At 32.4% G+C, this 24,421-nt stretch overlaps 3 protein-coding genes across 4 annotated transcripts; 2 read left to right on the top strand and 1 right to left on the bottom strand.

Annotated features, from left to right (window-relative positions):
* On the bottom strand, positions 1-6,984 carry LOC123212214 (zinc finger CCCH domain-containing protein 58-like). Of its 2 annotated transcripts, XM_044631291.1 has the most exons (7): positions 6,552-6,984; positions 6,305-6,426; positions 5,977-6,042; positions 5,379-5,498; positions 4,974-5,279; positions 4,582-4,884; positions 1-1,093 (listed from the first exon to the last, which is right to left on the bottom strand). In XM_044631291.1, exons 1-7 carry the CDS (start codon positions 6,637-6,639, stop codon positions 698-700), a joined length of 1,401 nt encoding a protein of 466 aa, XP_044487226.1. In that variant the 5' UTR covers positions 6,640-6,984; the 3' UTR covers positions 1-697. The 2 variants fall into 2 exon arrangements, with proteins under 2 accessions (XP_044487226.1, XP_044487228.1); XM_044631293.1 differs by lacking the exons at positions 6,305-6,426; positions 6,552-6,984 and adding an exon at positions 6,181-6,272.
* A 6,603-nt stretch (positions 6,985-13,587) lies between these two features.
* LOC123211602 lies at positions 13,588-17,530 on the top strand. The gene is made up of 2 exons (XM_044630400.1): positions 13,588-14,909; positions 16,231-17,530. Exons 1-2 carry the CDS (start codon positions 13,752-13,754, stop codon positions 17,410-17,412), a joined length of 2,340 nt encoding a protein of 779 aa, XP_044486335.1. The 5' UTR covers positions 13,588-13,751; the 3' UTR covers positions 17,413-17,530.
* Positions 17,531-21,085: 3,555 nt separating this feature from the next.
* On the top strand, positions 21,086-22,554 carry LOC123212112. The gene is made up of 2 exons (XM_044631163.1): positions 21,086-21,156; positions 21,604-22,554. Exon 2 carries the CDS (start codon positions 21,762-21,764, stop codon positions 22,326-22,328), a length of 567 nt encoding a protein of 188 aa, XP_044487098.1. The 5' UTR covers positions 21,086-21,156; positions 21,604-21,761; the 3' UTR covers positions 22,329-22,554.
* Positions 22,555-24,421: the final 1,867 nt, after the last annotated feature.

The following is a 24,421-nucleotide window of genomic DNA, read 5'->3' as shown; positions in this document are numbered from 1 at the left end:
TTAGAGAGTCAAGAGTGATTTTCCATATATTTGTATAAGATAATAAATTTATCAGTAGCCATATGTCTTGCATTTCAATTGTCACAACAACTATGTATCTAAGTCCCATATAAGGTAGCATGGTGATGCTTCCTTTTAAGTCTCTTCAATTCTCTCTCTCTATTTTTTTTTTTTTTTTTTCCTTTCCTTTCACAATAAACCCCAGATAAAAAGTGGGGGAACATGAATACCTTCAAACTCCTTTTATGCTGAATGGAAAGCTTGTTCCCGAACTTAAGAAATCTATAAAAGGATGGCATGAACACACTGATGTAAGGGACGGATGCTGTGGGTTGGATATTTTATGTTCCGAAAAAGGTTGGAGCATAAATAAACACAGCTCCAAAAGTTTGAGGGGTGAACACAGATCTCCCTAATGGATCCGAAGATTCTTTCGTGGTTATTCAAAAGCAAGGTGTAAAGGCTATATGAGTTTTGCTGAAGTCCTTAGGTTTGGCCACGTCTTATTCAAAATAAAAAAAGGATGGCCATATTAAAGATATATGAACACAGAGATGATCAGAGCTGATGAGGGCTAGACCTGAGTTGAGAAACCGTAACAGAAGAATGAAGCCTCCTATTTTGATGACTTGCAGAAAAAATAAGATTTGGTTCATGAATTTCAAAAAGAGGAATGAAGAAGAGTTTTTCTTCTTGCTTAATTTGATGTGCGAGTCTCAGTGCTGCTACTGATGCCAGATGTTGAAGAACCAGAACTCTGCCCAGATTGTTGTGTGCTTGAATGAGGAATGGGTCCACTTTTTGAAAATATTGAACCCACTGATCCGCTAGTTGAGCTAATTGTTGAAGACATTCTTGTTGAAACAGGCTCCTTGCTGGATCCTGAAACAAGTTCTGGTCGCAAATCCGAAGATGAGGATGATGGGGCTAGTACACCAATTGAAGAGCCAACAGGGTAGGGTGCGACTGGCATATCAGCTAGAGAAGATGCAGATGGACTGTAGTTTAGCATCCTCACTGGATGATCAAATTTGCATGCACGGCCATATTTGCATACTCCACGTTGTGTGTAATGAGTACATGGAGAGGCACCCTGATAATCAGAGGGAGAAGGGACAGAGAGAAAAGAAAGAAATATCAGCTACATAAATACTTTTTCTTGGTAGCAAATATAGTAAACCAGACTCATGATCACTAGTATATTGGAAAATAGACACATCCATTGAATTTTATGAATTAGTGTAGTTTTGAAAACCTGCATAAACAAATGACAGCACAAGCAAATTATAATGATCGAAGAATAAGACAATTTTTATAGAAAGGAGTATAAGGCAGAATTTTAAAGCACAAAAAGGGTTTTTAAAAAGTCACCATAAAAAACATAAAATTACTGAAGTTAAGTAAGCCCTCAAATCACTTTCCTCAAACTAACTTTAATAGAATAAAGAATGAACTTGTATTGCACTTATAAATTTTAGATAGCATGCTTCAACATATATGTCATGAACTGCTATGAGACTGTTTGCATACCCAGAAGCACCGAAAGATTTATTTTTCCTTGTTTACCATACACAAGAAGTAGAAATTAAGGAAGAGTTTGATGATATAAAGAGAGCTCAATAAATAGAGAAGAAGAAATCAGCTTCAGAGTCAGCTATTATGAGAAATAAAATCAGATAATTAGTAGAGAAAAATGGATTCAGAAGCAGACAAGTAGTAAGAAGGACAAATTTGGAATGAATAGATAAATAGAACCAGAGTAACCTCAAAAGAATGTGAGAAAGACTCATGGTGTTTTCTTCATACGAAAAACATCAGTCACACCAAAATCACATATGACAAGCAGAAGATCCTAATGAGCAAATGGTGAGAAATTGGTGATTTTATGGTTTGACAGCTTTCCACCGGTCCATAAGAATTAGTACCCCCTCAAATCTCCTCAATATATGCACCATAAAATCATCCAAACCTATATCACATTGTTCCCACTAAGCAGCTCACAAGTAACATAACACAACCATATTTACTAGGTCAACATTTTGAGTCATCATATTTCAGAAAGTTCTAAACATTAAAAATAAAGAGTATGCCCTAAAATAAATAGGCCCAGGAAAAGAATTATATATTCTGTGCAAGGGAGACACCACGGTTGACTAGAATGACAAATCTAAAGCACGAATTAAATAATAACTAATGAGATGACAATAACAGCGGACAAGCCTGGACCTGTGAACCAACCGAAACAGAGGATGATACTAGGCTCAGTAAAAAGATCATTCAACAAATTTTGGTCACTGAATGTTATCCTATTTCGTGATGATTTCTCAAATCTATGGACTTCTCAGACATCCTAGCATCCCACAATATCGCCTATAATTTCAGTTAAGGTGACCTTGTGAAATTTGGCAGTTGCAATGATGTCTTTCCCATGCACTTATCAACAAGATTGAGTAATTGAATATTTTAAGTGAAACTATTTTGGTGTTATTTATGTGGATCTGAATAAGACAGCAATCCAATTAATATTAACAATTAATGGCTCAACCTTGGTGCTCACCAGAATACATTCAAAATTCAGAGCATAAAGAGAGGAAGGATGATGAGAAATATTTCTTGCAGAAGCTTAACTCCAGTTCAAGTGTACAAGAGAAATAACATAGTGAGGACCAGATTCAATATCAAAATGCGAGTCTTACTGTGAACATTTAACCATCAACTCCCAATATTCATTTATATGTATGATAGATTTACATGCCAAAATAAATAAGTAAATAATTCTCATTCTGCATATTATATTCTTAAATGTTTATTCTGTATTAACTTTTAGCATCAAAATAAAATATCTTAAAAAATTACTACAGAATATTAGGGGACAAAACTTGTCCCAATATACTAAAATTTTACAATTCACCTTGGTGCTTGTAGATAACTAAGACGTTATTAATACACATGTAAAAGTTGTACTGTGTATGAATCTATCTATAAGAAACTAGTAACAGTAGAATTGCCAAAGATGATAAATTTTTAAACAAAATATTTCATGATAAAATTGTCAATCATCACAAGGAAATTTCATATGTTAGGTTGGCAAGAAAAGGAAAGAAACTCATATTTGTCTGGATTCAAGAATGAGTGCACATATTTCATACTGAAAAAGTGTTTGCTGAGCCAACCATTCATAAGTATCTAATTAGATTCATGATCCAACCTGGGAGAACAACTTTAGTAAACATATAGTGAGCAAACTTGAAGAAAAAATTGGTAACATTTAAGTCTTCGAAAAATGGTGGCATTTACAACATTGATCCATACCCTCCTAAAATTCTTACTCTAACGAATGGGCCAATTTCAGAAAACAGCAGAAGGCAAAGGTTTTTAAGAGAGTTTACATTATTATTACTCAGATAGGAAACATAGAACTTGATAAATGAATAAAAATAAATATGCTAAATGGGGGAACCAGTAGTCCATAAAACAAAACTGCAAAACACACAAGAGAGCATAAACTTAAGCCACTACAGAATTACAATCTCTAAAACTAAAAGAAAAAATAAGTGTATTCAACTTTTTCTGAAACTGAAGGATCTGCTTTATTAATTGAACATACCATAAAATAAAACAGCCATATCACAATGACCATATAAGCCTTGCCATATTTTACCTTAATCCAATTAGAGGACAAGTGCCTAGATAAAAAGAAAAAGTTCCAAGATTCTAAATTCAGAGACGTTTCCTGTATGTAATATATACCCACCATAACGATCAAATTATGCTTGTTCAACTTTGAGGCCAGAATAAAGAATGTCCGAACACTACAAATCTCAAGCTTAAGCTCCATAACCTAAAAAGTGTTGGCTCAAGGATATACACCCAATCACAATAAAAAGGAAACAGCAAAAAATTGTCTGGCTGATGTCTCTTCCAGAAACAGCACAGGAAAAAATTCAAAAAACTTGTTATATCGATTCCCATGTAACAATCTTTCACCCCAATAAGTCCTTCCGATTTGTCCTTCAACTTGCCATGTCAATGGTGGAAACCAATCTCTTTACCCAATAATAAACTTCCATTCTTCCAGCAGCTCAAATTCAACTCTTAAGCAAATCAATCAATGTATAACATAACTTTGTCTTTGCACATGCTAACATGAACTCTAAGTTTAGCACAAAAAGAAAACCTTGCGTATGAGGAAACTTTCAATAGATTCAAGGAGTAAAACAATGACATAAATGTTTCTTTCTTATGAGAACATTGCAACAGTGTAATGAGAAACATATATTATTTTCTGAAAAAAGATGGTTATTATATATTGTGTATGCACAGTAATTGTCAACACACAGAAATGAGAATAAGCAGAATAAAAATAATTCATCAATGAAAAACATATATATCCAAAAACTAAAAAAGTTGAAAAAGGATGTGGATCTAGTAAAATTCCAAGCAAGTGTCGTTGACCGGACCAGACTTGGGTTTTTGGGACAGATAAAATCAAGGCTAGACAGGGTATTTGAATACTAAACAAATACTTTCTTCTCTAACATAAAGCATGATAATGCAAATAAGTCGCAAAAGGGTGCTTACTGGACGTAATGGAAGACGGTTGGCATCAGTTTTTGATACAGTCATTTCTTGAGGATGATGATATTTACATGAGGATCCAAATTTACACTCCCCAGTTTTCAGGTAATGTTGACATTCTGGCTGGCCAGGTCTCTCTGGAAATGCATGCTCCTGGCTACCGCTCGAAGGACCAACTGTAGAAGGCATTGTTTGATAAGATCCAGTATAGGCAGGTGCTGAAGCGGAGAGTGTTGTCATCCCATAAATTGAACTTGATCCAGCAGCAGGTTGAGTGCCAGGAGAGGCAAGTTGGTTCACAGGTGTCTGCACCAATAGACAGTAACAGCTTAAAATAAAGTTTACAGATAACATGATGCAGAAGATGGAATGAAGGATGATTCAAATCTGCCTACCGAGTAAGGACTCCAACTTTGATAGGGAAACATGCCTGGGGAAACCAGCATCAGACCATGAGGGCCTTGCACATACGAGTTTGGCAACAGAGGAGGCCTTGGAACTACAAACCCATACTGTTGAGCTGAAGGAACAGATGGCAGTTGCACAATTGGATATATTGTGGGTGCAGGCACTGGAGCAGGCATAGGTGTAACTTGAGGTGCTGGAACTTGAATGCCAGCTGGCTGTGGATGATGGAATTTACATGTTGGACCAAACTTACACTGCCCAGTTTTCAAATAGTAGGAACACTCTTTTTCACCCTGTTTATTCAAAAACTCCAGTTTATTGAACCATTTAATTATGAAATTAAATTCTGACATGATAGAAGTTTGGAGAAATGAAACATCAATGAAACAAACCGGACGTAATGGGTAACCATAATAATTTAGCGTCACATGAGTAACAGAACCAGCTCCCTGTCTAGGATGGTCATATTTACACGATGAACCAAATTTACAAGTCCCAGTCCTCATGTAGTACTGCAATTTGAATAAAAACAACAAAAATAAATTAAAAAGCTAGTCACAACTTCCTCAACTGTGAAAAAAAAAAAAGGCAGTAACTAAAACTGCAACCCAACTCAAGGGTCTGAATACTCCATTGGAAATTGCTAACTAAATAATACTAACATGCAGCAATGCATGCCAAATAATCAAACAAATGTTAAACGAAATACTGAAATGTATAACTCTCCAGCAATCTCAATGTACAGGAGAACGCCGAGTAAATTACGAAATAAGATGACAGGACATGAGTCATGATCACACAGCATGTGTGCATTAATCTGAACCAAACTTCATCAGAAAGTAAATTGTGTGGAAAAACTGAGGTGGAAGTGGAATTATTCCAACTCTAATCACATGGCGCATAAATAAAGTAAAAATACTTTCGATGAAAAGAATCAAATTAATGTACATTTTCTGTAATCATCTATCTCCACAAGACCCAATTCAATACCTTACACAAGGGCTGGCCCGCTCGCTCTGGATACTCTCCCGCACCAGCTCTTGCAGCTCCCATAACCTACCAAAATAAATAATCATAACTCACGGATGAAGAAAACGAACCACACATCAATTAAACAGGTCACCATCAGATCAAACTCCAATCATCACAAATTCAATCGTGCTACTTCAATGCACAAAATGCAATTAAACTTACCATATTTGACAAGATCAAAACAGAAAGAACAGTGGAAACCACATGATCACATTCATAAGATCAATGAAAACCCTACTATTCATTAAGCCCTAAGAAAGAACGAGAGAATTAATAATAAAATTACCCCGCCCCGGTCACGTGGATGATTGAACCGACAGCTCGACCCATACCCGCAAAACCCGGTCATCAAGTAGTAACTGCAATCAGCCTCGTCAGGCCGCTCCGGGTACAGTTGCCACATGGACTCTAACACATTTCCACAAAAGAAAACAAAACTCAAGATCAAATAGAATAGCATTCACGTTGAATAACAATAACGAAATAGAAATGCGGGTACGAAATAATAAATACACGATTGTGATATAGAATACCTTCGGGTCTGGTTTCGGCTCCCGGAGCGGTCCATTCAGGTGACGGATCGAACTGTGAACCTTCACTGACCCGACCGTACCGCTCCATAAGCTGCACTGGGTGCGAACCGGACCGAACAGAGAGATAACCGGAGAAGAGAATTCCGAATGTATGTACAATGAGAAACCCGATCGAATCGGACAGGACTGTTTGGTTGTGTACCCTGTGTCAGTGTCTGTGTGTGTTTCTATTTGTTCCTTCAATTTACACAAACACAACACAGCACAACACAAACTAGTTTTATGGTTGTGTTTGGTCTGGGTCTTCGGAGTTCCTCTCTCTACTTTCACTTACACAATTCAACACAAGACTCCCTTATTCTGTTTCAGTTTTTCAAAGCGATTGTTGTTGATCTTTATTTCTGTGTTTGTTATTTGGGGGGTTGTGTGAGTGTTCGTTTACATACGCGCCACCAAATAGATGTGAAATTAGCGGAAAACAGTGTACTGGGAATTTCTGAAAAGACGAAATTGTCCTTCCTTTGAACCGTGTGATTGGATGAATAACTATGTGACAAAATTACCCTTGAGTTAAGCGAATATTTACGAAAACGTAAATAGTGGTTGAGTGGCTGCTGGTGGTAGTGGTGCATTGAGAAAACAGAGATGGTGAGGTGGAAAGGTCGGTGAACGTTAGCGCTACGTGGCATTATGGGAAGATCTTCCTTCCTTAAAAGTGGCAAAAGGTGCAAAGTGTTCTGAAACATTTTATAAAGCTAAAATAAATTAATTAAAATTCAAAAAGGCACGTACATATATAAATATATATATAAAAGATTATATTGGAGGTTAAAAAAAAATCATATATATAATAAGAATGAGTAAAATAAATGATATATAAATATAATAAATTAAATTTTAATATAAATTAATTAATTTTATATAATATAAATTTTAATTTTTATATTTATAATTTTAATATAAATTTCGATTTCTATATTTATAAATTTAATATATTTTTGACAGATTATTCTCTTAAAGTAGTAATTAACTATTTTTTTATGTGTAATTTTGAATTTATTATCTTAAATTTTCAGATTTGGATAATTTATTTTTATATTATCAGTCAATTTGATTATTAATTAGTATTAAACTTGGAATGGAATGCAAGGTTACGAGATCGGACAAAAACATTCAGAGGCATACACTTTTTCCGCTGCCCAATTATAAAATGCCACGTCCAACCAAAACGAAAGCTACACTAGTCTTGCTTCAACTGTTTTGCAACACTTATTTCATCCCCCACGCTACTACTTGGATCGTGAAGTACAGGCGAAGCAAATCCAATCTTTTCAACAAAATAATTAATTGGTTTTTCCGCTTTAATATTTGATATTTTATTATTTTGAGAAAAATACCCTTCCGTCATCATCCATATATGTTGGAAATACCATTTCACAAAAACAGTTAACGTCACTTTTATATATATATATATATATATATATATATATATATATATATATATATATATATATATATATATATATATATATATAAGTAATTACGTGTTTATATATAAATATATCACTATATTATTAAATATTAATTTATAATTAATTAAAATTATTATTTATGTATCAAAAATATATATATATAGTTTTATTATGTATATGTATCAATAAAATTATATATATACAATTTTGATACATAAATAATATGTCATCATATGATTAGATAATTTTGAATTAAAAATAAAATAAAAATTAATCATATGATAACATATATTTAAACAATATATAAAAATATATACATATAGTATTATTATTATTATTATTATTATTATTATTATTATATATGTCGGATTAATTACGAAAATTTGTACACAATATTCATACAATCAATTAACTGAATCACAACATAGTTATATAATTCATACACATAGATGTTAAAAAATACCTAAAATTAAAAGTTTTAATAATTTAGACAAACATAAAATGTTATAATTGATGTAGAATTAATTTTTAAATCAGATCAATTGTCAGTTTAATGAAACTGATCTTCCTTTCCCTTAAGTTCCAATAATGGCAATATTTTTAATAAGTTGATTTATGGTATGTGCATGTTGTATAGAAAAATGACATACACTTCTTTTATTATAGTTTATTGAACCCTCCTATTACAAGTCAAGTAAACTTAATAATCAATATTTGTATCACAATAACTCATATTTTGTCTATAAAAGTGCATCAGATATTCAACAAAATTGATCGCAGTATGTCATAAAACTTAAGGCCAAAAGACTTGTCCCCACCCCCCCCCCCCCCCCCCTTCGGGTCCTTCCAAAGTTTAGTCTATTGTCAAACTCTTACTAATTAAATTTCAAAAAACTTAAATATTCATTCATCAACTGTTAAAGTTAAAAAAAAAACTGTTAGTTTGAAAGTTACAATTGTCACTTAACCAATAATATTTAAAGGCAAAAAAATTATTTTTTATCCAAGTTTTAATAAAAAGACAAATATAAACTCATGAGGTTTCAAAAACCTAAGGTCTTACTTTTCAGCTAACTACCATTAAAATTTTTTATTATGGTTAAAAGTAAAATCGTCATTTTATTAATAATATTAAAAAAAATTATAATTTTATCCTATTTTCCCTCCAAGTTTTAAAAACTGACAGTTTCACCCATTTTCAAACTTTTTTAATTTTGAAAAGTAGTTTTTTCACGCAAATCTCTAGGTTTCTATCTTCCCACAGGCTACTATCTCTGACGATGGTAAAGAGGAAGAGAGGGTAACATCTCCAAGTCTAGGAAGTTTCACTGTCCATGAAGATGTCTCTTCGTTGACATCTAGAAAGAGATAGACATTAATGTCTCTTTCTAGATGTCAACAAAGAGCATCTCTTCATCTCTGTCAACAAAGAGACATCTTCATCGATGATGAAGCTTCTTGGACTTGGAGATGGTTGTCTCTTCCTCTTTGTTGTTGCCAAAGATGGTGACTAGTGGGAAGATAGAAAACCTAGGGATTTGGGGTGAAAAAACCACTTTTCAAAATTGAAAATCTTTTGTAAATGGGATGAAGCTGTCAATTTTCAAAACCTATAGAAAAAAAGATAAAATTATAATTTTTTAAATATTAATGATGAAATGACGATTTTACCTTTAATTTTAATAGAAAATTTTAACAAAAGTTAAGTAAACCTTACAAATCTATATTTATCTTTACATTAAAATCTAATAGAAAGCCTTTGGCCTACAACTTAATTCATTAGATTATATATTTACCTAAAATTTATTAAATTAAAATAGTATCAATATTTGTCCATTTTCAAAAACTTTTATCATACAGAAATAAAGAAATAATTTCTTTTATAAGTCATAAAAATTATTTAATCAAAATTATCAAAGAAATTTAGGAAGTTTATAATAGATTTTAAAATATTATTAAATAACTGAAACTAAAATAATTTAACCCAATTAGTCGCCGTGCCAATTACATGAATTTTTTGGATTTTATAAAATGAATATAATATTTATAAAATAAAATTCTTTTATTAATAAATAAATAAATGTTTTTCCCTTTTTTTTTAAAAGAGAGATGTGAAGCAGCGCGTGGGGGAAGCATTGAATTTTTTAAAGTATATAAATGACAAATGGCCAAAGGACTTGTTTCTACCCAAGGTTAACTGTAATAGAATGCATACCTCCAACTTTTAAAAATTCAAACTTCCGCCCATAAATAAAATTTTGTTAAAAAATTCAATTAATGTTAAGAGTAAAATCATCATTTAACAAAAAAAATTAGAAAACTAAAGTTTAATTGCATTTTCCCCTGTCAGTTTGAAAATCTAATAATTTTCTCTCACTCAAAGTTTGAAAAATAGTAATTTTATTCTTAAAGTTTTGAAACAATCGTCAAAGACGACAAAGTTTACTATCTCTAGCCGTGCTAACTCTTTTGATCAATTTATCTCCTCTTGTTGATTTATTCCCACCACCGACGATAGTGATATTCTCCGATAAAGACAAAATCATCCTCTTCGGGGTATCTTCTTCTCAAAAGAAGATGATTTCGTCTTTGTCTGAGATCTCAAATGTCGTCTTTGTTTGAGGTCTCAGAGGTAGGTGGGAACAAGTTGACAAAAAGAGATAGTATTGGTGCGAGGACAAATATGGTCGGAGATCGCAAATTTTGCCATCTCTGATGATGGTTTTAACACTTTAGGGGGTGAAAATTATTTTTAAACTTTAAGTAGGAGAAAAATTAAAATTTTAAATTAAAGAGAAAAAATATGACAAAATTTTAGTTTTTAAAATTATTTTGTTAAATGATGGTTTTACTATTAACTTTAACTAAAAAATTTTATTTATGGATGAAATTTTAAATTTTTGAAAATTAGAAGATAAGATTAAGTTTACACCTAGCTATGGGTGGGGCCATGACAAATTAAGCTCGGTTGTTTCAGTTGCATTCCGTTGTGGAAACCAACGGCTGAGATGCAATGTCCCAAAAAGGGACGTCCAAGATGTCTTAAATGTCGGCATTTGAGGACTAAATGGAGCTACGACACAGCTTATAAGTCTATAAATGCAAAAATATGGAAGAGAGTAGAAAGAAGGTGAAAGAGGTAACCGGGAGTAGGCGGTTGGAGAGTGAAGTGATTAGGAAAGTGGTACGGAAACAGCCGGTGAGCAGGTGGAAAGGATTTTGTCTTGACTTGGACAAGTTTTGGCCACATACAAGCTTTTAAAGATTTGGTTGGTGTTGGAGGGTAGCAAAATAAGCGCATCAAATCGACCAATGTCGGCGAGGTGATTGGATTCGGATCGGATCTTTTGAATATGGTTAGAGCAATAAATAATGTCTTTGAGAGTGTATTTACAAGATTATTTATTATAAATTATTATTATATTTAATAATAATTAATAAATATAAATAATAATTATTTTTGATTTAATATAATAAAAAGGGCAAAAGATTATTTCTCACTCAAATTTTAACCTAATTTTAAAATCATATTTATGATAATTGAAAAACCTAAATACTCATCTATGAATTAACTGTCATTCAAATTTTTAGTTAAGAATAGGGATAAAATGATAATTTTATCTATAAACCTTAAAACATTGAAATTTATATCATTTCTCCCCCTAAGTTTTAAAAATTAACACTTCAACTCATTCTCAAAATTTAAAAAATTTATATTTCACCCCTACGGTTTGCTTCCTTCTTCAGCTATTATTATTTCGATCAACAACTGACACTTTTCATCCATCTTTTATCTTCAACTATGAAGGACAATTGACCAAACATGACGACGAAGGATGACAAAGCGTTGTCCTTCGTCGTGTCATCCAAACGACAAAGGACGACGCTTTATTGTTGTGTTTCGAAGACACAATGAAGCATTGTCCTTTATTTCTTATTGCTAATTTAGACGACGAAGGGTTGTCCTTTATTGGAAAAGACTTGCACTTCTTTTTTATTGTCGACTGGTTCTCAAGCCACCGAAGATGAAACTTGGAAAGGGGAGAAAAGTGAATTTTTTAAAATTTAATCATACGAGGTAAATATAAGTTTTTTAAATTAAGAGAAGAAAATAATATAATTTTTTTAGGTTTATGGGTAAAATGACTATTTACCTTTATTTTTAACTAAAAATTTGAACAGTAATTAGTTTGTAGGTGGACGTTTGGATTTTTCAACTGTTGTTGATATAATTTTGAGATTAAACTAAAATTTGAGTAGGAAATTGTCATTTTTTCTAATAAAAGTTATTAATATATTATTTTACTTAAATATATTTAATATTATTATTTTAAATATTTTAAATTATTTATTATATTAATTAAAATAAGGGTTTTTTATCCTAAAAATTTAATAAGTAACAATAAAATTATAATAAAATTAAGATTACTTTATTAATACTTGATATAGAATTGATAATAAGATTACTTATTATATTAATTATCACATCATAATTAATAATAAAATATTAGTAAAAATTTTTATTACATAACAAACTAAATAAAATGATATAAATAATAAAATATAAATTATTAGAGTAAGGACAATACTTTGTGTACCTAATAAAATATAAATTATTTGAATACATAAATAAATACACTTATATGTGTTATTATGAGATTAAATATTACTTTATCCTTAATTAAAAATAATTCAATCATTTAATGACATGTAATAAGTATGTATCTATTTATGTACTTAAAGTAAGTACATATATTTTAACGACTAGAGTAAAATTTCAATCCCTTTAACCAAACACCACCTATGAGTAAATAACATTTTCCCACCCAAGGTTTGGCCTAAAAACTTTTTCACCTTTAGTTCGCATGAGCCATAAATAACATTTTCCTGCACAAACAAAAATTACGTTTAAAAAAAAAAACTAATGAAATAAGGTAAAATTATAATTTTATTATAAATTAATTTTAAAAATTTTTCTATCAAATTCAAATATTTGAAATTTAAAAAGTCAAATATTAATCAAATTCAAATATATAATTTCAATAGTTGTAACATAAAATTTATACCCATAATTTTTGCATTATATAGTTATGTTCAATTTTTTAGGATATAACTATTATTGATGAAATTATTGAAACAGACTAATATTTTATAATTTTCTAAAAAACCCTTAACTTTTTCTAAAATTCCAATAATAACCCTTAAAAATTTCAAAAAAATTTTTAAAAAATATAATTTATCTCCTATTATATGATTTTATAACAAAAACACTCTGATTTATAAAAAGATAGGAAGAAATGGTGAAAATAAAAAGAAATAAAAATAAAATGCTTCTTATATGATTTGAACGTTAAAAATATTTATAACTTAAGTTTATATTTTTTAATAAAAAATATTATTTATATTAATTATAGGGTGAAAAAGTGTTTTGAGATAAAACCTTGTTTGGAAAATGTAAATTACTCTATATTTTATTATTATTACGATTTATTTATTAATTTTGTTTTATTAAATAATTAAATACTTCGGCTATAAATTCTAGACGAAGCCCGACGTATGCCCAACTGTAGTGAGGCGTTTTGCCGAGCCGACGTATTTTATTCGAGGGTTTTCTGTTTTTTCCGTTTATTCAACTTGGACGGATTTCTGAAGTATGGAGCTCGCTGAAGGAGATGTCTGGTGAGGAGCATAAGGCGATAGGTAAATTTATTCTATTATTTTTGCAATCATGGCGTCTAATATTCTCCGCGGAACTTTAGTTCACAGCTATAGAAGATACAATATCAGAGCTTTTTTGAACCACGAATTTCAAGATTTTTGGAATCCAATTTTTGTCAAATACATCTCAACCAAATCAAATGAGCAGTCTTTTACAGTCTCTTACCTCATTAATTCATGTGGGTTGTCGCCAGAATCTGCTTTAACAGCATCCAAAAAATTGCAATTGGAAACCCCAGAAAAAGCCGACTTAGTACTCACCTTCTTCAAGAACAGTGGATTCTCAGAAGCACAAATCTCTGACCTAATTAGAAGATACCCATTACTGCTTTTATCCAATCCTGAGAGAAACCTTCGGCCCAAACTTGAGTTTTTTCACTCCAAAGGCTTCTTAAGTTCTGATCTTGCCTCTGTTTTAAGTCGGTGCCCTACTATCTTGCGAAGAAGCTTAAATAACCATATAATCCCTTCTGTTGCTTATCTATGTAACTTGCTTCAATCCACTGAAAAGGTTACTGCCCTAACTAAATGGTATCCTTCTATTCTTACTTGTGATCTTCAAATTTTGGTTGTGCCTAAAATCAATGTTTTAAGAGATATGGGTGTACCTGAGACACATATTGTTAGGCTATTTTATAAATGGCCCATGCTATTCACATGTTATTCTCATCGTTTCAATGAATCTGTGAACTTATTGAAGAAAATGGGTATGAATCCTTTAACGTCACTGTTTGTTAAAGCTATTGTTGTAATGTCAGTAATGCCCAAAGCCAAGTGGGATAAGAAGGTTGATTTTTACAAGAGATTGGGTTGGTCTAAGGAAGAGATTCTTGCTGCATTTCAGAAGAATCCCTGGTGTATGATGACATCGGAGGATAAGATAATGGCAGTGATGGACGTTTTTGTGAATAAAATGGGTTGGACGCCTTCTGCCATTGCTGAGCGGCCACAACTGTTTTCATTGAGTGTGGCGAAGAGAATTATTCCTCGTGCTGCAGTTGTTCAGTTTCTTTCAACAAGAGGTTTGCTTAAGAACAATTTAATCTCACTTAGCCCATATATTATTTCTGATGAAGCCTTCCTGCACAAGTACATGAATTGCTATGATGAGGCCCCTCAGCTAAAGAAGCTGTACAAAGAAAAGCTGGATCATTCAAAGATGACCAAGTGATCAATAAATTGTGGTAGAAATTTAATATTTCTAATATTTTTACTACAGAATAGTTCAATTCTGTGTCACTTTGTTTTGTTAAATTCTTTGTATGCCGACTTTCTGAAGTTCACATCAGAAAGAGCATTCAGTCGAGGCTAATTTTTTGGTTTACTGGCACTTTATTTTTTTAAAGTGATAGGAATGCAGCATTTGTAACATGTTCACATGTGAATTTGAACTGATGCTTTCTTTTTGTGGTACTTGATCATCTATTCTGATTTCTTTTCAAGCTGAAAAGAGCTTTTCTCCATATTACTCATGGTTTATCTGCAATTTCAGTCTCTTGAGAAAAGAATATGCTCAAAAATGAGATTTTAAGATTTATAACCATGTATCATTCTAGAATCTCTAGTCTTGCTTATCCCTGTTACTGCTCTGTAACTGGTTCCCTTTGTTTCAGTCTAATTTTAGCTATGTATGATATTGATTTCATTGATCTACCTTGAAACTAAAGAAAATTGTATTTTGGATAAAAGAAATACATGATGAAACTGTTGCCAAAGATATGTATTCCAATACATATCTAGTGAAACCCTTGAATTTCAAGACAGAAACAGCTTGATTTGGTGGCTTCCATTGTAAATTGCAATCTTCATGAACAGCCTGAAACACACCTTTTAGTCTGTCTTTTTGTTCTTTAATCAATCAATTCTTCAAATGATTTTATCACTTAAATTTTATGCTGCTTGTCATTAACTTTTGGATAAAACTCTTGCATTTTGCAGTTCACATACTTTCTTTGAGATCCTTTTTCCATATCCCAAGCTTGGAGAAGGAAAGATAAAAGACAACCCTATATATGGAAAATCGTCCAAAATCATCTAAATTGATAATCTTAACATGTATTTAACATGTCAAAGGGGTTAGACTAACCCTTGACACGAACATATATCCTTAATTTTGCATAGTTCGTAAAATTGTAGGTCATATTAAACTCATAAGCTTTGTGAACCATACCAGCTCTACCGGGGCCTTTAGGTCGAACTGAACTGACTCGTGAAAAAAAATAAAATAATCTAATATTTCTAAAAAATAATGTCTGAAATTAAAAAATATGTATAATGTGGTAGGTCGTCCATTAAAAGCCCATCAATGTATGACTAGAGGTCATGGGCTGTAACAAAAGCCCTACACTAGATTAAAAAGTTTTGCCGAGCCGCTGTATTTTATCGGAGTGTTTTCAGTTTCTTGCCTCTGTTCAACTTGGGCGGATTTGTAAAGTATGGAGCTCGCTGAAGGAGATGTTTGGTCTGGAGCGTAAGGTGATAGGTAAATTCATTCTATTATTTTTGCAATCATGGCGTCTAATATTCTCCGCGGAACTTTAGTTCACGGTTATAGAAGATACACTATCAGAGCTTTTTTGAACCACGAATTTCAAGATTTTTGGAATCCAATTTTTGTCAAATGCATCTCAACCAAATCAAATGAGCAGTCTTTTACAGTCTCTTACCTTATTAATTCATGTGGGTTGTCGCCAGAATCTGCTTTAACAGCATCCAAAAAATTGCAATTGGAAACCCCAGAAAAAGCCGACTTAGCACTCACCTTCTTCAAGAACAGTGGATTCTCAGAAACACAAATCTCTAACCTAATTAGAAGATGCCCATTGCTGCTTTTGTCCAATCCTGAGAGAAACCTTCGGCCCAAACTTCAGTTTTTTCACTCCAAAGGCTTCTCAACTACTGATCTTGCCACTGTTTTAAGTCAGTGCCCTCATATCTTGGGAAGAAGCTTAAATAAGCGTATAATCCCTTCTTTTACTTATCTATGTAACTTGCTTCAATCCACTGAAAAGGTTATTGCTGTAACTAAACGCTTTCATTCTATTCTCACTTGGGATCTTCAAGTTTTTGTTGCGACTAAAGTTAATGTTTTGCGAGGTATTGGTGTACCCGAAACACTTATTGTTAGGCTATTATATAAATGGCCCATAGTATTCACATATTATTCTGGACGTTTTGATGAAACTGTGGACTTATTGAGGAAAATGGGTATGAATCCTTCAAAGTCACAGTTTGTTGTAGCAATTGTTGTGATGTCAATAATGCCCAAAGCCAAGTGGGACAAGAAGGTTGATTTTTACAAGAGGCTGGGTTGGTCTAAGGAAGAGGTTTTTGCTGCATTTCAGAAGAATCCCTGGTGTATGATGACATCTGAAGATAAGATAATGGCAGTGATGGACATTTTTGTGAATAAAATGGGTTGGACGCTTTCTGCCATTGCTGAGCGGCCACATCTGTTCTCATATAGCTTGGAAAAGAGAATTATTCCTCGTGCTGCAGTTGTTCAGTTTCTTTCATCCAAAGGTTTGCTCAAGAACGGTAGCATCTCACTTAGCCCCTATACCATTTCTGATGAAGCCTTTCTGCACAAGTACATGAATTGCTATGATGAGGCTCCTCAGCTAAAGAAGCTGTACAAAGAAAAGCTGGATCGTACAATGATGACCAAGTGATCAATAAATAGTGATAGAAATGTATTGTTTCTGATATTTTTACATCAGAATCGCTCAATTCTGTGTCACTTTATTATGTTAAATTCTTTGTATGCAAACTTCCTGAACATTTAGTACATACTAATTTTTTGGTTTACTGGCACTTGATTTTGTTGAAGTGATAGGATTGCAGCATTTGTAACTTGTTCACATGTGAATTTGAACTGATGCTCTCTTTTTTTGGTACTTGATCATCTGTTATGATTTCTGTTCAAGCTGAAAAGCTTTTTCTCCAGATTACTCATGGTTTGTCTGCAATTTCAGTCTCGAGTAAAGAATTTGCTCAGCAATGAGATTTTAAGATTCATAACCATGTATCATACTTGAATCTCGTGTCTTGCCTAACCCTGTTACTGCTCTGTAACTGGTTCCCTTTGTTTTCTAATTTTATCTATATATGATATTGATTTCATTGATCTACCTTGAATCTAAAGAAAATCGTATTTCGGATAAAAGAAATACATGATGAAACTATTGCAAAGATATGTATTTCAATAGATATCTAGTGAAGGTTAAAGCTTAAAAACAAACGCTTGAATTTCAAGACAGAAACAGCTTGATTTGGTGGCTTCCATTGTAAATTGCATTCTTCATCAACAGCCTGAAACACATCTTTTAGTTTGTCTTTCTGTTCTTTAACCAATCAATTCTTTAAATGATTTTATGATTTAAGTTTTATGCTGCTTGTCATTAACTTCTGGGCAAAACTCTTGCATTTTGCAGTTCACATATTTTCTTTCTTTGGAGATCCTTTTTCCATAACCCAAGCTTGAAGAAGGAAAGATAAAAGACAACCCCCATGTGGAAAATGGTCCAAAATCCATGTTAGACACAAATTACGGGGTCTAAATTGATAATCTTCACACCTGAGAATACAAGATTATCCGGTATAAAACATTGAAATATTATACAAACCTCCCATTTTTCTTTCATGTATATTGCATGTCTAAATCTAATTGATTATAAATAAACATCTACAATTAAGATGTTTATGGTGGTGTTGATAGAAAGATGTGTTAATAAATGATTAGACGAAGTACTGTACCTAAAGGACATGTGGCTTAGGCTGAGGTGTGTGTCCCTAAGGAGGAGGGAGGCTCGGGGCTCATGACTAGCAAGGATTGGAATAAGGCGGCTATCATCAAACACATTGGGAACGTTGCCCAACCCAAAAATCGCCCTATTTGGGTCAATTGGATTGAAAAAAAATTTGCCTTGAGAAGAAGAATATTTGGGAAGCTAAAACGTCCAAGGAATATCCTTGGATTTGGAAGAAGCTTATAAGGATTAAAGATGAGGTCAAGGGCAAAACTAAAGTTCAAATTGGGAATGGCTTAAACACTTGGTTTGACAATTGACATCTGTTATGTCCTTAATTTGGGAGATTTGGTGATCTAATTCTCTATGTCTCGAGACTTGATATATATGCAAAGGTTAGTGACATTATTGGAGAAGATTGTTGGAAGTGGTGGGGTGCTAACTCTAGAGGCTTTAAGAAGGTCAAGGAAGGTTTACGTACAACTCTGTTGAGGGGAGAAGATTTTATGGATGCTGAACCCCAATGGTAGATTCTCCTTAAAGTCAGCGTGGGAAGAAGTTCGCACCAAGAAAGATAGAGTAAGTTGGCATGAACTGGTATGGCATAAAAAATTTATTCCCGCATGCCATCATTCTTTGGTTGGCCATTAGAAAGAAGCTCACTACTAAAGACATGCTCGTCAAGTTTGGGCTAATTAATGACGCCACTTGTATCCTTTGCGACAATGGTAATGAGAATGTGGATAATCTCTTCTTCCAATGTTCTTTCAGTAATTACAATTGGAAAAAATTCCTTGAGATCAACGGCTTGGGGTATAGAAGTCAAGGTTGGGATGGTTATACAGATAGGCTTGCTAAGAGTTAGAAGGGCGAGAGTCTTAAGTAAACTACTTGCAAGATGGGTTTGGGACCTTGTATGTATGTAATATGGAAGGAAATGAATAATAGATGCTTCTTTAAGGGAATTCTCAGAAACAACATTAGAAGAATGGTGAGAGATAAAGGGGCGGAACTTACGAACATTGAGTTAACCTGAGCTAATGCAATCACAGCCCAGAAGTGGAGTCTTCCGCCATCCATTTTCAAGAGCAAAAAGCAGTAGTTGGAGTTACTTTCTGGATACATTAGTCTTGCTGGACTTGAAGTTTTTTTTCCTAGTGCTGGTCTTAAGCTGAAGCCCTGCTACCCAGTCCTGGTTTTTAATCTTCTTGCTTATTTCCACTCGACCCGTTCTGAATTGTTTTCTGGAGAGAGCTACAGTCTGGTTTTGGTTGCTGCCTGGGCTCTTCCTTTCTGACTTGCGATCCCAATTTTGCGGCTCCATTCTTGCTGCTCAAATCTCCCAGTTTCTGCGCACCAGTCCTAGAAGTTCTCAGTCTGCCTGAGTTTGACGGGTTCTACCATAGAGATTTATTTTTGCTTTGTTCCCCTTGAGCTGATTTTTTCTGGAGCTGAAGTCTGCACAATAAAGTTGTCATTGCAGTTATTGGCAGAAGCAAAGCACTACCAGTCTTTTGTGTTGGCCCCATATGCCATGTTGAGCTAAAGCCTGCCACTTGGCAGGCTTTTGTGTTTGTTTAGCTTTTTAAAAATTAAGGTTCGGGCACGACCCAAAGCCTTTCAGGTGTGCTTTCACGGGCTCTTAACAAGTTGACTAATAGATCAATTCAAAAAATTAAAAAAACACATTACTATTATGTTTTATTACTTAAAATTAAAATTATTAATTTTTTTTTGCCTGCTACAATAGCGAGCAGTATTGAACATGCCAATAAAAAGAAAATTAACTATTATAATATCACGCTGCCTTACAAGCCTTATATCATGTCTGGGACATGACTTAGGATTTTTCGTATAAGGCCTACGTGACGTGACCCAAGCTTAAAAAGTTGTGTCTATGTAGAATCGTATGTTGACCTAATTTATTTAACACCTCTTCCATAATCAATAACAAAATGAGAGTAAAATAATGAGAAAATTACTATTTCCCACCTAAGAATTCGGCCAACTATTGTAAGTTCTAACCAATTGAATTCATTAATTACAAAAACTTATCTAAGATCCAATTTTGTTATATATAAAAAAAAATTTTAAAGGTATAAACATCATTTCCTTTTCCAAAATATAAAAAAAATGCCAATATAGATCATTCTTTTAGATGTGTGATTTTGCTTGAATACAATAAGAGAGATACATACAATCTTGTTGGATCACACCTGTTTAATATAATTTCAAATGTCTTAATTAGATCACATTTTTTTGGGTTTGATATCGATGAATTTAATAATATCACAACTCGATTAGCCACCAAATCGAACTAGATTACTAGCAATTACAATTTTCAATATTATTATAATTATAGTAAGACAAAATAGTAAGTGTTAATATGGTTATATACTTGTGTAACATTGTGTCATGTTTTTGTGATTTATCATATGAAATTAGGGTTTGGTTGGGAATTTATAGTTTGGCAATTTAAGGGGTGGAAAATGTAATGTCCCCAAACATTTAGTGGGATGTTAATTTACTCAAGTTGGAAAAAAATAAGAACTTTACAAAACGGTGCGTTTAAGTGGGAATGATGCTTAGGTTATTTCGCCTTTCCTCTTTATTCTCTTTCGGAAGTCATTCGTCGATGGAAGAGATTTTCCGCGGAGATCTGTAACTGTAAGTTTTTTTTCCCGCTTATAGTGTGTTTAATTCCAGTTCTCATGTTGCATTTTCTCTGTAGAACTGTCACTGTCTTAACGGCACATAGATTAAGTTCTCTTCAGAAGTACACATTTTTATCTGTTAATTACATCTCTAGTGCTAGCAATGCAAATCGACACTCCTTTGTTGTTTCATACCTGATAAACTCATGTGGGTTATCTTTAGAATCTGCATTATCAGCTTCTAAACGTGTTCATTTTGAAACCCCAGAACGGGCTGATTCAGTTCTCAACTTATTCGAGAAACATGGTTTCACGAAACCCCAAATTTCAATCCTCATCAAGCAACTCCCACAATTGCTTGCGTCTAGTCCTGAGAAAACCCTTTTGCCAAAACTAGATTTTTTTCACTCCAAAGGCTTTTCTAACCCCGACATTACCAGAGTATTATGTTTTGAGCCAGGTATTTTGAAGAGAAGCTTAGAGAAACAAATAATTCCTGCTTTTAACTTCTTGAAAGACTTAGTCAAGTCTGATGAGACGACCATTGCAGCAATTAGACGCTGTCCACGTATTCTCCTTTACCGTATTGACAGCTATTGGGTAGATAATGTTAGAATCATGAGAGAATATGGTGTGTCAGAATCATGTATTGTGACATTAGTTCGTTACCAGCCTAGAACATTTATGATGATTCCTGATGCGTTTAAGAAGATTGTCGACGAAGTTAAGAGGATGGGGTTTGATCCTTCAAAGTTGAAGTTTGGGTTGGCAGTCTTTGCATTCAGGGCAATGAGCAGATCGACATGGGACAAAAAGGTGGATGTTTATAAGAAATGGGGTTTGTCTGAGGAAGAGGTTTTTGAAGCATTTGGGAGGACTCCATGGTTTATGATGGCATCTGAGAATAAGATTATGGCAATGATGGATTTTTTTGTCAATAAAATGGGTTGGGAGTATTCATTTATTGTCAAACGCCCAGCACTTATTACATTGAGCCTAAAGAGAATTGTTCCAAGGGGCACTCTTTTTCAGTTTCTGTTGTCAAAAGGTTTGTTAAAGGAAAACCTTTACATTCCTAGCTTTTTTGAGGCTCCAGAGAAGTTGTTCCGGAAGAAGTTTGTGGACTGTTTTATAGAGGAAGCTCCTGAGGTGTTGAAGCTGTATCCATCGAACTTCTCTAGTTAACTACCAAGTGAGCTGTAAGCATAGTTTAGAGTGGTGCAATCGTAGAATCCAAACATTATGACTTGTCTTTTATTTTATTTTAGATGTTCTGTAGTTTGATCCACAGCACACAGCACAGCCAAATTTCTGTTTAATTAGTCAATGGTGGTTTCATGTTTTTCCTGCAATTGACTTGAACTGCTACTCATGACCATTTTCTACTGCTATCGTAGTTTGTCTTGTTTCATCGTGTGCACCTCTGCACAATATGTTCTTATTGTGTCCTCACCGCACATTATCCAGGTTATGACTTTTAAATGTCAGGTCGGTTGCTTATCGTATACTGGATCTGAACATTTGCTGAATTCTGTGGTTTACTGTATCAGGCTGGCATTCTTTAATGTTTCCTTTGATTGCATTAAAAATTCCATATGTTATTCTTTTTTTCATTTGTTAGATGTATTTGGATAAAGAACAAAATCATCTGATGGTTCTCTGCAGCTATAAGATTGATTTTTTAATTTGTGGTATGACCCTAGCATTTTGATTCACAATTCGCCAAGTTGATGCTTGTTTGACTGGATTTATACAAGTCTGTCTCTCAAAATGTGATGGATGAGTTGGTGCAAGTCTCTCTCTCTATCTGTGGTGGATGAGTACACAGCTTGGTTACAGTAAACCTATTATACGAGGTCATAAGTTTAAATGTTTTTCTTTGTTTTCATGTATAAAAAATATATAATAAGAATAAACTGTTAGCTTTTTGCGAGCAGTTTGGCCCCAATGACGCAACTCATGCTGTATTATTAGAATATCCTTCATGTCACCAAGTATCAACAGATCACTAAATCTACCGAACCATTACAGACCCAGATATTGTTATGTTACAGTGAGTATATAGGAACGGAAAAAAAAGAAAGGAATATGCGAACTGTGCATGTATAATATGATGAATAATAAAAAATGTATGTAAAAAAATGCCGTTAAAATTTGTATATAAAAAAAATATGAAATATATATATATATATTTATGAGTTTAATATGGTATATTGTTAATAATATATTTATAAATTAAGATAATATTATAATAAAATTAGTAATTTTTATGAATTTCTGATTGAAAATCAATTTAACAATTCAAATATAAAATATTTAATTAATTATTAAACTTAATATAATATAATAGATAATTAAATTTTTTTGTATAATAAGTAATGTACTAGTCCGTTGGAAAAAATAAGTAAATTAATCAGTTTAAATTTTAGATTTTAAATTAGAGTGATTTTTTTTGTATAGGTTATAGGGGAGGAAAATGTAAAATTAGGATCAGAATTAATAAAATAAATGTTATTGAGTTTTTTTTAAATGGTAGTGAGATTTTCGTAAATAATTAAAAATAGAAGACACAATTTTATATTTTAAGTTTAGCGAAAAATTTAAAAAATATAGTAAACGTAAAATACGTGTATAATTCGCTTTTAATATGAGAATGACATAAAATACGTATTTAATACGTTTTGAGTTCAAAAATTATTTTGAACATGTTTGATACAGGAACACGAATAATACGTGTGTTTACTAATTAGGGTTGAAAATATTCAAATATTATTCTAATAATTTATTTTTTATAATTGACATTACTTTGTTAGATTTCAGTAATCTTTTATGATCAATAGTGATATGATAAGTAATATAAGAAATAATCTGATTACTAGTTTCACGGTATTATATAATGAATAATGCTATGCGTATCTACTTTGAATATAAAAATAAATACATACTTAATGTATATTATTATGTTTTTTTTATTTTAGATTTAAAATTGTCAATTATTTAATTATATATATCAAGTATGTACCTATATATATATTTAAAGTTGGTGTGTATGGTTTTATGATTAAAAAATTATTAAAATAATTTTAATTTTGTTATAATTTTTAAGATAAAACATTTTTAGTTTCAATTATTTTAGAATAATTATATATAATCATATATAAATAAAATAATATATTATATTAAATTAAATACAATAAGTTAAAAAATACACATCAAGCGTTTTTTTTTTTAAATGTATTTATCAATCAATCTATTTTCTTGTGCACTATGTAATTCTA

This window comes from Mangifera indica, chromosome 3, assembly GCF_011075055.1.
Source record: "Mangifera indica cultivar Alphonso chromosome 3, CATAS_Mindica_2.1, whole genome shotgun sequence".
Classification (NCBI taxonomy): Eukaryota; Viridiplantae; Streptophyta; class Magnoliopsida; order Sapindales; family Anacardiaceae; genus Mangifera; species Mangifera indica.
This window is presented reverse-complemented; position numbering and strand designations above follow the sequence as displayed.